Here is a 12,561-nt window from a genome sequence, read left to right as displayed (position 1 = left end):
GGTCCTGATCCTGAGATCATCGGATCACCCCGCCTCCTCTCCATTGTCCATAAGTCTTCAGTTTCTTCCAGAATTCTGCCACATCAGACACACCCAGTCCTGTCTCCCAGAACCACCACACCCACCCTCCCCAGAGCCCGGGACCCAGTGGTAAAGGAAAGCTTTTCTCAAAGTATGTTCCACAGAACCCTAGTTTCCAGGTTCACTCTCCGAAACAAAAAGTTCTGTGGCTTAAATGCATTTGTGAAAACATTGGGCTACGCTGAATCAGAGACTTTTTCCAGCAGCTCTTGTCAAAGCGTCCATTTTGTTGGTATATTCTGTACATATCCACGCAGAAAGTGTGTGTGGACTTGATCACAAGTCCTCCTGTCCATGCCCAGGGGACCGTGCAACATGCTTTAGGAAGCACTGGTTTCTGATTGAAGTCTGAGCCCTGGAATGAGAAGACTGGGCCACCTCTGCCACCTACTAGTTCTGTCCGTTTCTTCCTCTGTAGAACAGGGGGCCTTAACCAGGCTCGCATCTGAGAACTGGCGGAGAATCCAAAAATAAAGCACTGAGTGCAGAATAAGGTTCAGTTCCCAGAAGTTCTGACCATTCTTTGTAAAGAGCTTGGCCAGAGAAGTTCTCAATAGCCAGCGGCTGTTGTCACCACTAGCTCGGACAGCTCGTGGAAGCTCAGCTTCAGGAGGCCCCCAAATTTGCTACTTTTAACCACTTGAGAGATGAGAGCTAAGTAGCCAGAACAGACTTTTGCCTCTCCCCTGACTTAACTGGCTTTGCACCTGTTATTTTCATACTTGGGGGACCAAACACGTTTTCACCCCTCGTATTATAGCGGGTAGTGGAAATGCCACGTGCTCCATCAGACGCTGAGCTATTTCTGATGGTGACCTTCTTGGTGTCTGTAGCTGGCCGCCACCTCCTCCTCCTCCTCCTTCCCCAGATGGCCTTCAAAGATCTGCCTGTCACAAGCCAAATCTGTCATCCTGGACACTTTCTCCCGCCCTTCTGTGTGGTCGGGCCCAGCCATGAGGCAAAGACACACATGGCCTTTTATTTGTGCCAAGCTCACCTGTCTGGGCACGTGGTTGAAACGCCCTAAAGTTGCAGACTTTGGAAAAGACATCCTGTGTGGTCAGAAGAAAAATTAATTAAGTGCCTTATTAGAAAGCTTTTTGCCAACTTCTGTGGCCACTCTTTGCCACATGCTCGCCCATTCCTCCCCAGTTGCTTCCTAGGCAGATGGAGAGTATCTTTCCCACTTGATGGCTGAACAAACTAAGGCCAAGAAATGCTTAATGACATTAGGCCCAGCACCAGATCAGGCTCTAATGCCATTAGAAATTTTGACCTGGCCTTCTAGAAACAGGGTTATTGTTCTAAACCAAGACTGAACAAGGCAGGGCATCCACATGGCTCCCTATCTGCAAGTCATCTTTACTGTGGGAAGCCCTAAACTTGAACTGATTAAAACTGAGAGCCGTTCCAAGATGTTTTTTGATCTCTGCTTTTGAAAATATTGTCCAGTCATTAGATGAGTCTCGAAAGCAGGGATTGGCAAACATTTTCTATAAAGGGCCAGATAGTAAATATTTTTTTAATTTTATTTTATAAGACTTATGTATGTATGTATGTATGTATGTATGTATTTTAGACAACGAGAGAGAGAGAGCACACATGTGTGAGCAGGGGGAAGGGGCAGAGGGAGAGAACCCCCAAGCAGGCTCCCCGCTGAGCATGGACCCCCCCCAACATAGAGCCCCATCTCATGACCCTGAGATCACGACCAAGCCAAAACCAAGAGTCAGACGCTTCACCGACTGAGCCACGCAGCCACCCCTATTTTATCTTATTTTAAGTAATCACTACCCCCAACATGGGGCTCAAACTCAACGACTCCGAGACCAAGAGTCACATGCTCTATTGACTGAGCCAACCAGGTGCCCCCGCATATTTTTTATTTTACAGCCGGTGTCTTTGTCACAGCTATGCAACTAGACCATTGTAACACGAAAGCAGCCACAGACAATAAATAAAAGAATGGCTGCAACTGTATTTCAAGAAAACTTTATTTACACAAACAGATGAAGGTCCACATTTGGCCTAAGGACCATAGTTCGCCAACCCTGACCCTTGGTTTAGACCAACACTATCCAGTAGAAATATAACACAAGCCGTATATGTAATTTAAATTTTTCTAATAGCTACATTACAAAGTAAAAAGAAATAGGTGAATTTAATTTTAATAATATATTTTACTGAACCCAGTAATTCCACAGTGTTATCATTTCACATAAAATCAATATAAAAAGTTACTGAGATGGGTTGCCTGGGTGGCTTGGTCTGTTAAGCATCTGCCCTAGGCTTAGGTCATGATCTCAGGGTCCTGGGATTGAGCACCCTGTCGGGCTCCCTGCTCAGCAGAGAGACTGCTTCTCCCTCTGTCCTGCCTCCCCCCACCCCTGCTCATTCTCTCTCTCTCTCAGATAAATAAAATCTTTTTTTAAAAAGTACTGAGGTATTTTACAACCCTTTTTTCATCCTGAGACTTAAAAATCCCATATTTTACACCCATAGCCCATCTGAATTTGGAATTGTCCCATTTCAAGTGCTCAGTGGCCACATGTGCCAGCGGCTGCTGTATTGGACAGTGTAGCTCCAGTGGGCAGACCAATATCAGAAGGAGACTGTCACACTGGTAAACAACATGCCCTTACGAACTGATAAGCACCGTGAGAAGAAAGCAGAAGGCACTATAGGCAGGGACAGGGAAGCATTGAAGGAATCTTCTGGCATTTGCCCCAACCCTGCTCACAGTTCTTCTTTAGCAGTCAATGGAACATTCTTTTTCTTTTCTTTTCTTTTTTTTTAAAGATTTTATTTATTTATTTGAGAGAGAGAGAGAGAGAGGGCTCGTGCATGAGCTGGAAGGAGAGGGAATCCAAAGACTGTGCACAGAGCGCAGAGCTGGACGCGGGGCTCAGGCCCACGGCACTGAGATCATGACCTGAGCTGAAACCCAAGAGTCGGCCGCTTAAGCAACTGAACCACCCAGGGGCCCCAAGTCAATGAAACGTTCTTATGCCTTTTCCCAAGCCCCACACATGCTCAGCATAGATGCTATAAAATGAAACATTCAGACTTTGCTGGCTCATCTCTGATAATTTCCCATCTAGGGCTCAGAAGATGAATTGCTTTCATTTCTCATGGCTTTTCTGGGCTTCAGATCAGCAACACAGCAGCCTATGACCTGGTACAGCCATAGATGATGTCACGAGGCAACATATGGGGTCCAAGCAACTATCCCCACTGAGTGGGATGGTTTTTCTCTCCAGGAGAAAGGGCCCAGCATCTGGATCAGAGCAGGAATTTGAACCCCCAGACCTCGTATGAATCCCACTGTGCCGTCTACTTACTGGGTGACCTTTGGCAAGTTATTCAGTGTCATCGAGGTTTTCTCATCTATGTAGTAGGATAATGACAGCAGCTACCTTTACTGATTGGTGTGTCCATGGAAAGAGATGATCATGGAGAGTAAGAGCATCTGGGACATGGTAAATGCTGAATATTACAACTATAATAATTACTATTGACCCATCAAGGCTGCCCCCCTAAAACTCAGAATTAATTGCTTCCTAGTGTTTGCATCACCTTCTCTCATGTTGTGGTTCCTCTTGGACGTAGCTAGTCCCCAGAACAGGAACTGTGCCTTGTCTATTTCAGCAAGATCAAAAATAGACCTGCAGTTGATTTTTCCCTTTCCTAGATCCTGGAACTTTATTTATTTATTTATTTATTTATTTCTAAAGATTTTATTTATTTGACAAAGATCACAATCAGGCAGAGAGAGAGGAAGGGAAGCAGGCTCCCTGCTGAGCAGAGAGCCCAATGTGGGGCTCGATCCCATGACCCTGGGATCATGACCTGAGCCGAAAACAGAGGCTTTAACCCACTAAGCTACCCGGGTGCCCCTGGAACATTCTTTATGTTTGCCATTGTCTTTCTCTTCTCTAGGAGACAATGCGTAATGTTCCCTCCACCAAACTGGGCCAGATTCTCCCCACTTAACATACTCTCAAGGCCCCCTTGTACGTTCCCTTTGAAGCATTTAGCATTTGTAATTAATGAGTAACCTGGAGAATCTGCTTTGATCTCAGTCTCCCTGCTGGACTGAGTCCCATGAGGGCAGGGTTCCAGTCTGCATCATTCATTGATGAGCTCCCAGCACAGGGCACATAGTAGGTGCTCAGGAAATGTTTGTTGAGTGAATGAGAGACTATCATTCCCTCTGGAATTTAAAAGACCAGACACTGTTCACAGAATAACAAGAGAGCTTAGGGAGTTTTAGTAACTGACCTTTTTAAAATCATTTGCTCAACGTCCACCATACATTTCCCTCCACCTCTCTTAAACAACGAATTCTCTGTGGACTTCATAAAACCTTCAGGCTATGCTGTCCAATAGAAATATAATGTGATCCATGGATGTATTTTTACAGGTTGTAGTATCTACATTGAAAAACAAGTAAAAGGAAACAGGTGAAATGAATTTTAATAAAGGACTTTATTTGACCCAGCATATCCAAGAGGTTACCAATTCAATATGTAACCAGTATACATGATGAGCTGTTGACCATTCTTTTTCTCTTGCTAAGTCTTTGAAACCTTGTGTGCACTTTGCACTCCCAGCCCATCTCAATTTGTGCTTGCTGCGTTTCAAGTGCTCAAGAGCCACCTGTGATTTGCGGCTGCCGTATTAGAAGCCTTACAAGAACCACTGTGGTTTTCACATTCTTCTTCCCAGTATGCACTGCGAGGTGTGGAGGCGGAGCCTTTCTTAGGTGGTCTTTGGAGGATGCTAGATAAGCACAGCTGGGGTTTATCACCCAGCACTGGACAGAACCTGTCCCCGTAACAGGCAAGAAGGAAGGGGTTGGTCATACCAAGAGGTGACCTATACGGGGCTTAATGTATCCCGTAAGATTTACAAAGGGCTTTGTATGTGTTAAATCATCTGACCCTCCAGCAAGGGAGGGTGTGGTGTTATTATTTGCATTTTACAGAGGGGGAAGTAGAGGCACAGGGATTGCCATGACCTGTCCGCTCAAAGACACAAAGATAGTAAGTGATGGACCTGGGATTTGAACCCAGGTGGCCTAGATCCAAGGCTTGTGCCTTAGTTGGCCCTTCTCTGAATAGACCATCTCAGAATTGGCCCTTGTCATTTCTCCAAAATGGTGTCACAAAAAGGACCTAGAGTTGGGGCAACCAACCCTCTTATATGTGCTCATCCCCCAAATTGTTTTGAGCACCTTCTGTGCACCACACAGTGCATTCACAGAGCTCATGTCAAGGGAAGGAATTTGATAACAGACACTCCCCCAAGTGGCGTCCCTGGAATTGGTAAGAGAAGCCCACCTCTGAAAAAGGGAGATTGACACATAGATCCTCCCCGTAGATTCATCATTGAAGAAGATGGCACCAGAGGGAGAGGTATATCATTGTCAGGGAGAAAGAATGAAGATGTTCCAGTGCAAAGGGAGATAACCCCACCCAGGGTGTTCTCGAGGATGTAGGGACAGTGACCTGTAGGTACCAGGAGCTCACACCAGCCGTGTGCCAGGGAGGCCCAGGATGATGCCAGGGAAACTGGCTACCAAGAACTAGCACCAAGGCAGCTGTGAGGCCAGAGCTTGGAATTCCTAGCCAAGGACAGGGAGGGATGAGATGGTGCTGAGCCCCAGAAATGTCTTGCCCACCTTATCTTAAGGAACATCACTGGCGGAACAAAAAAGTCTGTGAGCAAGAGAACAAACGTAGGAAGGTAGGTCTTCACAATGGGGTTACAGAGCCGTTTGTGTCTTCATCAGCCAGGAAGCATTTGTTGAGCTGTTTGACATCTCACGAGAGCTTTAACGAGTTCTCTGTAATTTTCAGTGGCAAGAAATAGTCCCCAGATGTGTGCCACTTTCCCCCAGAACGTGTCATATCTGGATCTCCAGCAGGACCCTTGCATAACAAAAACAATAATAATAGCTATTAACCTGCTGTGTGCCAGGCCCTGTGCTAAGCACTTACATGCAATTTCATTCCATCCACAGAAGAGACCCAGAAGGTAGGTTCCATTTTTCCGATGAGGAAACCTTAGATCAGAGAGGGCCAATGACGTGCCCGAGGTCACACAGCTAAAATGCAGCAGGGCCAGGATTTGAACCTGGACTTTCTTTTTTTTTTTTTTTAATATTTTATTTATTTATTTGACAGAGAGAGAGAGAGGTCACAAGTAGGCAAGAGGCAGGCAGAGTTGGGGGGGGGGGGGACCAGGCTACCTGCTGAGCAGAGAGCTTGATGCAGTGCTCGAGCCCAGAACCCTGAGATCATGACTTGAGCCGAAGGCAGAGTCTTAACCCACTGAGCCACCCAGGTGCCCGAACCTGGACCTTCTAACTCCATACTTTTGATTTTCATTTCCCCTCACCTCCCCCCATCCCATGTTTGCACATGTAGGAAAGTGATCATATTTCCTTGTAGACTCAGATGCCATGGTTACATATGACTCTCTCTCTTGTTTCCAAAGGTGGTGGCCCTTAGTAAGAGAAGTCAGGAGGCCGAGGCAGCTTTCCTGAGTGTTTACAAGCAGTTAATTGAAGCACCAGGTAAGATACATTTGGGTTCCACAACTGGATAATTAATGACATTGAAGAGTTAGCCATTATTGGTTGTTACACAGGGGCCTCCCCACAGTGGGATCTAGGGACAAGCGAAGGCTCCTGGGCAAGGCTGAGCCTTCCGCAAGCGAGGGTTGTTGGGGGCGGTGAGAGGTGCACACCCAGCCTGGTGTGACATGTCCCCACACAGTTCCTCCATCCTCCCCCACCACATTCCAATGTTAGCTAGAAAGCTTTGGGGGACTCCTGTCAAGATCTCCCACCTGGACCTTCTTGGGGAGCCGAGTGCCTTACCTGCCAGAACCCCCATCCCATTGCCACAAAGGACAGATGGTGCCCAGGGCTGTCTGCCAGCTGAGGGCACTGGAGGAAAGACCTCAATGTTTCCCCACCATGGCGCAGCCAAACTCAGCTCAAAGAACATATTACTTACGTGACTCTCTTTTCATGCAATATAAAGACAGGCAAAGATGAATCTGTCAGCACTATCCACAATGCCCAAAATGGGGAAGCAACCCAAATGTCCATGAATGGATGAATGGATAAATAAAATGTGGTTGATTCAGCCATAAAAAGGAGAGACGCGCTCACACGCGCTCACACGCAGCAGGGACGGCCCTCACGATCACGGTGCTGAGTGGAAGAAGCGAGACACAAGGTCACATAATCCAAGACTCCACTTAAATGGAATGTCCCAAATGGGCAAATCTAAGGAGACAGATACCAGACTGGTGGGAGAGGGTTGATGACCGCTAATGGGTGTGGGGTCTCCTTCTGGAAGGATGGAAATGCCCTGGGGCTAGATAGGGGTGATGGCTATGTGACTTCATGAATGTGCCAGATCCCACTGAACTGTTCACTTTAAAATGGTAGATTATATGTTCTAAGAATTTCTTCTCAACTAAAAAAAAAAAAAAAAATTTAACCTGTGCTGTTAGAAGTCAAGAGAGTGGTTTCTGTTGGAGAGCCAATAGTTCCGACAAGGGACCTCTGGGGGCCAAAGATGCTGCTTCTTGATCTTGGTGTGGATTGTAGAGCTGTGAGCGGTTTGAGCACACTTAGGTGTGTGCCTAAGATATGCAGACACACGTCTGTAAAAAAGTCTCCCATTTCCAAAATGGCCCCTCCTCTGCCACCTTCTCATTTCATGACTCCGAAACGGGAGCCCAGGGAGGTGTAAGTGATTCGCTTACAATGGTGGTGCTGGGAGGGTACCCTCTGCCAACTCCCGCCATCCGGACAGCCTCCTGGTCCTTTCTGGGGCCCTTCTACACAACCACAGGGATCAATGCTATCGGGTGACCAGGGCTGGGGGTTTATGAGGAAGAACATGAAATCCTAGCTAAGCCGAGTCATGGAGAAGGCGAAGTCCTTTCTACTCTATGGGGAGATCGTTTGTGGGATCTTTGTGTTTGTGGGTGGGGAAGTCCCTCATTCCGTCTGTCTTGGGCGACTAGGGTGGCTTGAGTGGTGTCCTCCCAAAACTCATGTCTACCCTGAAACTTGGAACATGATCTTCTTTGGAAGCAGGGTCTTTGCAGATGTAACTAGTTAAGGACCTCAAGATGAGACCATGTGGATACAGGGTGGATCCTACCTCCAGTGACTAGTGTCCTTGTAAGAGGAGGAGAGGACACAGAGAGACCCAGGAGGAAGGCCATGTGAAGACTGGCTCAGGCTGAAGTGATGGGGCTACAAGCCAGGGAGGGCTTGAGGCTGCCAGGAACAGGATGAAACAAGCTCCCGAGCTCTGGGAGCGCCTCAGGGTTTAGAAGGCAAACGCCTGGCATTGAGGCCGCTCTACCGTCTGCATGTTACAGCTCCAGGGGAACAGGCCAACCAGCCCCCTTCGCGGGGTACCCCAAGGTTGAGTCTGGCGCCTGAGGTCTCACAGCCAGGAGAGTGGGGCTCAGGTCTCCGCACACACGCTGCTATGTCCAGAGTGGCTGCTCCGTGTCACAACTCAGCTGCGTGGGGGAGGCTGTGTTTGTTTTCTGGGGCTCCCATAACAAGTCACCACAAACTGGGGGGCTTCAAGCCACAGATGTTTATTGTCTCCTAGTTCTGGAGGCCAGAAATCCGAAATTAAGGTGCCCACAGGGCCGTGCTCCCTCTCAAGATTCTAGGGGAAGCTTCTTCCTTACCTCTTCCAGCTTCTTGTGGTTCCAGGTGTCCCTTTGCCTGTGGCCCTGTCATTCCAGTCTTTGCCTCTTGTCCTTACGAGGCTCCCTCCTCCCTATGTCTGGGTCCCAACTCTCCAGCTCTTTTCTCTTATAAGAACACTAGCCATTGAATTTAGGGCCCACCCCATAATCCAGGGTGATCTCCTCCAGAGACCTTAGCTGAGTTACATCTGCCAAAGACCCTTTTCCCAAATAAGGTCACTTCACCGGCTCCAGGCATTAGGACATGGGTATATGTTCAGGGGCCCCGTTCAGCCCCCCACAAAGGGATGTGCACACTCCATCCTCTTTGCCCTGGTCCTACACTCCCTGGAAGGCAGCATGCTGTGTGTGTCTCAAGGAGGATGTTTGGGCAGTGAGAGTGGCTGGAGTTGGACAGCATAGCCCTTGGGGTTCTATGCCCACCATGAAGACATGGCCCCCGGGCCATGAGGCCAAGACAGCCCTGGCCATTGCCCCCCTCACTAAGGACCACATTGGGCATGTAGCAGATGCTCTGCTTATATCTCTACCCTCATTAGAGCTATCTGGAAAAAATAATTGGGAAAATAAACCCTCATATTTACCATCATTTTTCAGTCCTTACGGTCCCACAAGATCAGCAACAAGTGACATTGGAAAGTGACCCACAATAGACCCCAAAAATGTCTCCTAGGAGTCTCCACACAAGGCTCTTCCCCTAGACCCCATGTACCTCCCCTGTAGCACCAGGGGGCAGCTCTGAGATAGGCTTGTGATTCGGGGCTCAGGCTGGAGTCCTACCCAGACCACTCACTCGCTGGGTGACTGCAGATGAATTAATTGACTTCGCAAGCCCCTCCCTCCTCTTGTGTAAGTTAGTGACTGGGCTACACTTGTCATCATGTATGTGTCTGGCTTTCCTAGAAGTGAAATTCTCTAAGCCTGGTACTGACTGGTCATATCAGTTTTGTATACCCAGAACCTGGTACACAGTAAGCACCTAATAGTTGTTGAATGAATGAGAAACAAGACTCACATGCAGAAATGGGGAGAAGGGTTATTTGAATGACAAGGCGCTCTTTGACCTAGAGCCCTCTGCCTATCACGTGTTTATTTACATTTATTTAAGTGCATTTATTAAGTGCCTGTTGTGTGCCTGGCACTTGCTAGACACTGAGAACCTAATCATGAGCCTGCAAATGCAGACAGGGGCCCAGGCCTCGGGGAGGTTGCATGCCGCTGGCAGGTGACCAGATCATCCCTCGAATAACCATTGCTTATGGCGAACCTAGGGGAGCTCCAGCAAGCCTAGCGCTTGAGGGTGAGAGAGGCTATGGCCCCTGCTTGGAAAAGAGTCATTAATTCCAGGGTTCACTGTGAAACCCTCATCTTTCTCTAGATAGGGCGGTTAACACAATCACAGGGCCAGAGTGCCAGCCCCAGGGACTGCGAGAGTTCCCAAGACCAGTGCAGAGCTTTCCAGAAGGTCCTCGTGCCCTCCTGCCCTTCCCCCCAAAGGGGTCATTCCAAGTCTGGTGCTGACTCCACTCATCTGATTTCGCAACTCTGCTCCCCAGAAATGGAGAGGCGGGGGAGACGTACGTCCCTAGCTGTCACTGAGTTGGAGAACAAGGAGCCTTAACTGATGGAGACATACTGTTCGAACGGCCCCTTTAGGGGCTCTAATTCATTTTCGAGACATTTAAGAATAACAAAATGTTTTAATGATTTCTTAGGGGAATTAGGAAGACATATTTTTGTTCTCATTAAATTTTATCCTCAGACACAAGAACCAAATGTCAGATGTGTTTTTGGTGCTTGGAGCTTCCCGGCGCACTGTCCCCCCCACACACACGCTGTTCCAACCCCCTCCAGAAAAATAACACTCCTGGAAAATTTGCCAGGATGCACACTCTCCTGTTTTTATATTTCTTGACAGGCAAATTATTTGTCGAAATACTTTCCACCCCCCTCCAAAGCCACACAAGTCCTGATTCAACATTTTTGTTTTGAATGACTGCTGCCAACACAAATCTTTGGCAGAGAATGCGATATGGCGTGATTGCTCAGCAAGTATTTTGATAAGTGTGCAGCCTGTATGTCTGTAATTACGAAAGAAAACCGTAAATCTTTTGGATATTGTTCACACAGATGTGGCGTGAAGTGAGAAAAAAAGCAGTAAAACGTGTTAAAAGCATAATTAATGTCATTGTTGTGGAGGATGGTTTGATTTAAACCTTTCTGACTTCTGTATCGGTGGCGGCTGATTTCTTTATCGCGCTCGCAGTCACCAGGTACCAACCCGAGCTTCACAAAGCTAACTTGTTAACTGAGTGCTTAGTTAAAAGTACAAGGCGGGAAGAGGGGAGGAAGAAAGAAAGAAAGAAATGAAAAGAAAGGAAACAAGGAGAGAGCAAGTAAGAGAGCAGGCAGAAGAGGACTGCTGAAGAGATAAGAAGAGAGAGGTGAGTGCCCCCAAAATGGGTTTTTCTGCTTTACTTTGGTTTTTTAAAAATCCAGTGCAGGAGACGGCAACTCCTGACAGGTGTTTCTCTCCCTGCTTCTTTCAGGAGGCAAAGCTGGTCAGCTTAGGTGTTCCAGCTGCAGAGTCAGACACAGCAGGGTAGGACTCTCAGTTCGGTAGTTTTGAGCTGTGTGACCTTGGGCAGGGGCCCGAACCTCTCTGAGCTCTGAGTTCTATGTCTTTAGCAGAGGGGTAATAATAGCAGCTACTCACTATTTGACACGAAGGTTCACTGTGCTGGGTGTGAAAGTATTTGGCAGGGTCTGATAACCAGCAGCCCACTGCAAAGCTGACATCAGAGTGTAAGCTACATAGATCACAAGTGTTTGCTGCTGATCTCACAAGGTTCTGTCAGTTATCGAGGACATGGGGTGAGCAGTTTAGGCAACAGGGTGACTGAGTCTGGAATAGGAAAATACTTTACAGTGTTTGGGGCTTAATTTTTTTTTCTCTCCAATTATAAAAGTCACATATACATGCTTTTGACTTCAAAAAATACGGAAAAGTAGAAAGAAGGAGACAGAACTCCCTACTAGAGAAGCAGTGGGAACATTATTTTTCTTTCTGATCTTTTCCCTATGTACTTCCTCAAAACAGTAGTTCATTCTGCTTGTACCATTTTGAATCATCCTTCCTTTTACCCAATATGAGCATACGTATTTCCCTGTGTGATTAAAAATCCTGAGTAACTTTGGTTCATCGTGTGTAATGGTCTCTTGTGTGGCTGTGCTGTAATTTTCTGGACTGCCCTCTCCAATGTTGGGCATTTAGGGTGCTCAGGAATGAGCAGCTTATTGGTACTGTGCTGTAGTTCTGAGGACAAGGAAGAGAACTTGGGAAGGAAAATAGATTGTAGCCATGCATTGGCCCCAAACCCAGAATTTATTCTGAACTCATGCATTTGTTACACTAAGTATCTTTTCAAATATTATGAGCCTCTTATATTCTTTTGTGAATCACTGGTTCATGTATCTACAGCCCATTTTAATGTCAGAGATCACTTTCTTATTGATTTGTAGGCACTCTTTATATATTACAGATAATAATCTTTGTCCTGGTAAACATGTCTCCTATCTTCTCCCCTAGTTTGCTTTCAAAAAATATTTGCAGAAACGTAGAAATTCTTGTCAAACCTTTGCTTTTATATTTCCTGGATTTCATGTCATATTTTTAAAAACCCCTTCTTGCTTGAAAGTTTTGGGTTTTTCTTTTTTAGTACT

General features: G+C 46.9%; 1 protein-coding gene across 6 annotated transcripts in view; it reads left to right on the top strand.

Moving 5' to 3' along the window:
- Positions 1–12,561, top strand: part of CUX2 (cut like homeobox 2) — a 325,354-nt gene that overhangs the window by 261,618 nt on the left and 51,175 nt on the right. For all 6 annotated transcript variants that reach the window (XM_059139080.1, XM_059139079.1, XM_059139078.1 and 3 more), the window contains one exon: positions 6,583–6,661. In XM_059139080.1, coding sequence (XP_058995063.1) covers positions 6,583–6,661 — 79 coding nt within the window. The remainder of the gene's footprint in view (positions 1–6,582; positions 6,662–12,561) is intronic.

This window comes from Mustela lutreola, chromosome 11 (genome assembly GCF_030435805.1).
Source record: "Mustela lutreola isolate mMusLut2 chromosome 11, mMusLut2.pri, whole genome shotgun sequence".
NCBI classification, from domain to species: Eukaryota; Metazoa; Chordata; class Mammalia; order Carnivora; family Mustelidae; genus Mustela; species Mustela lutreola.
Note: the sequence above shows the minus strand (reverse complement) of the source record. Positions and strands in the feature narration are given on the sequence as shown.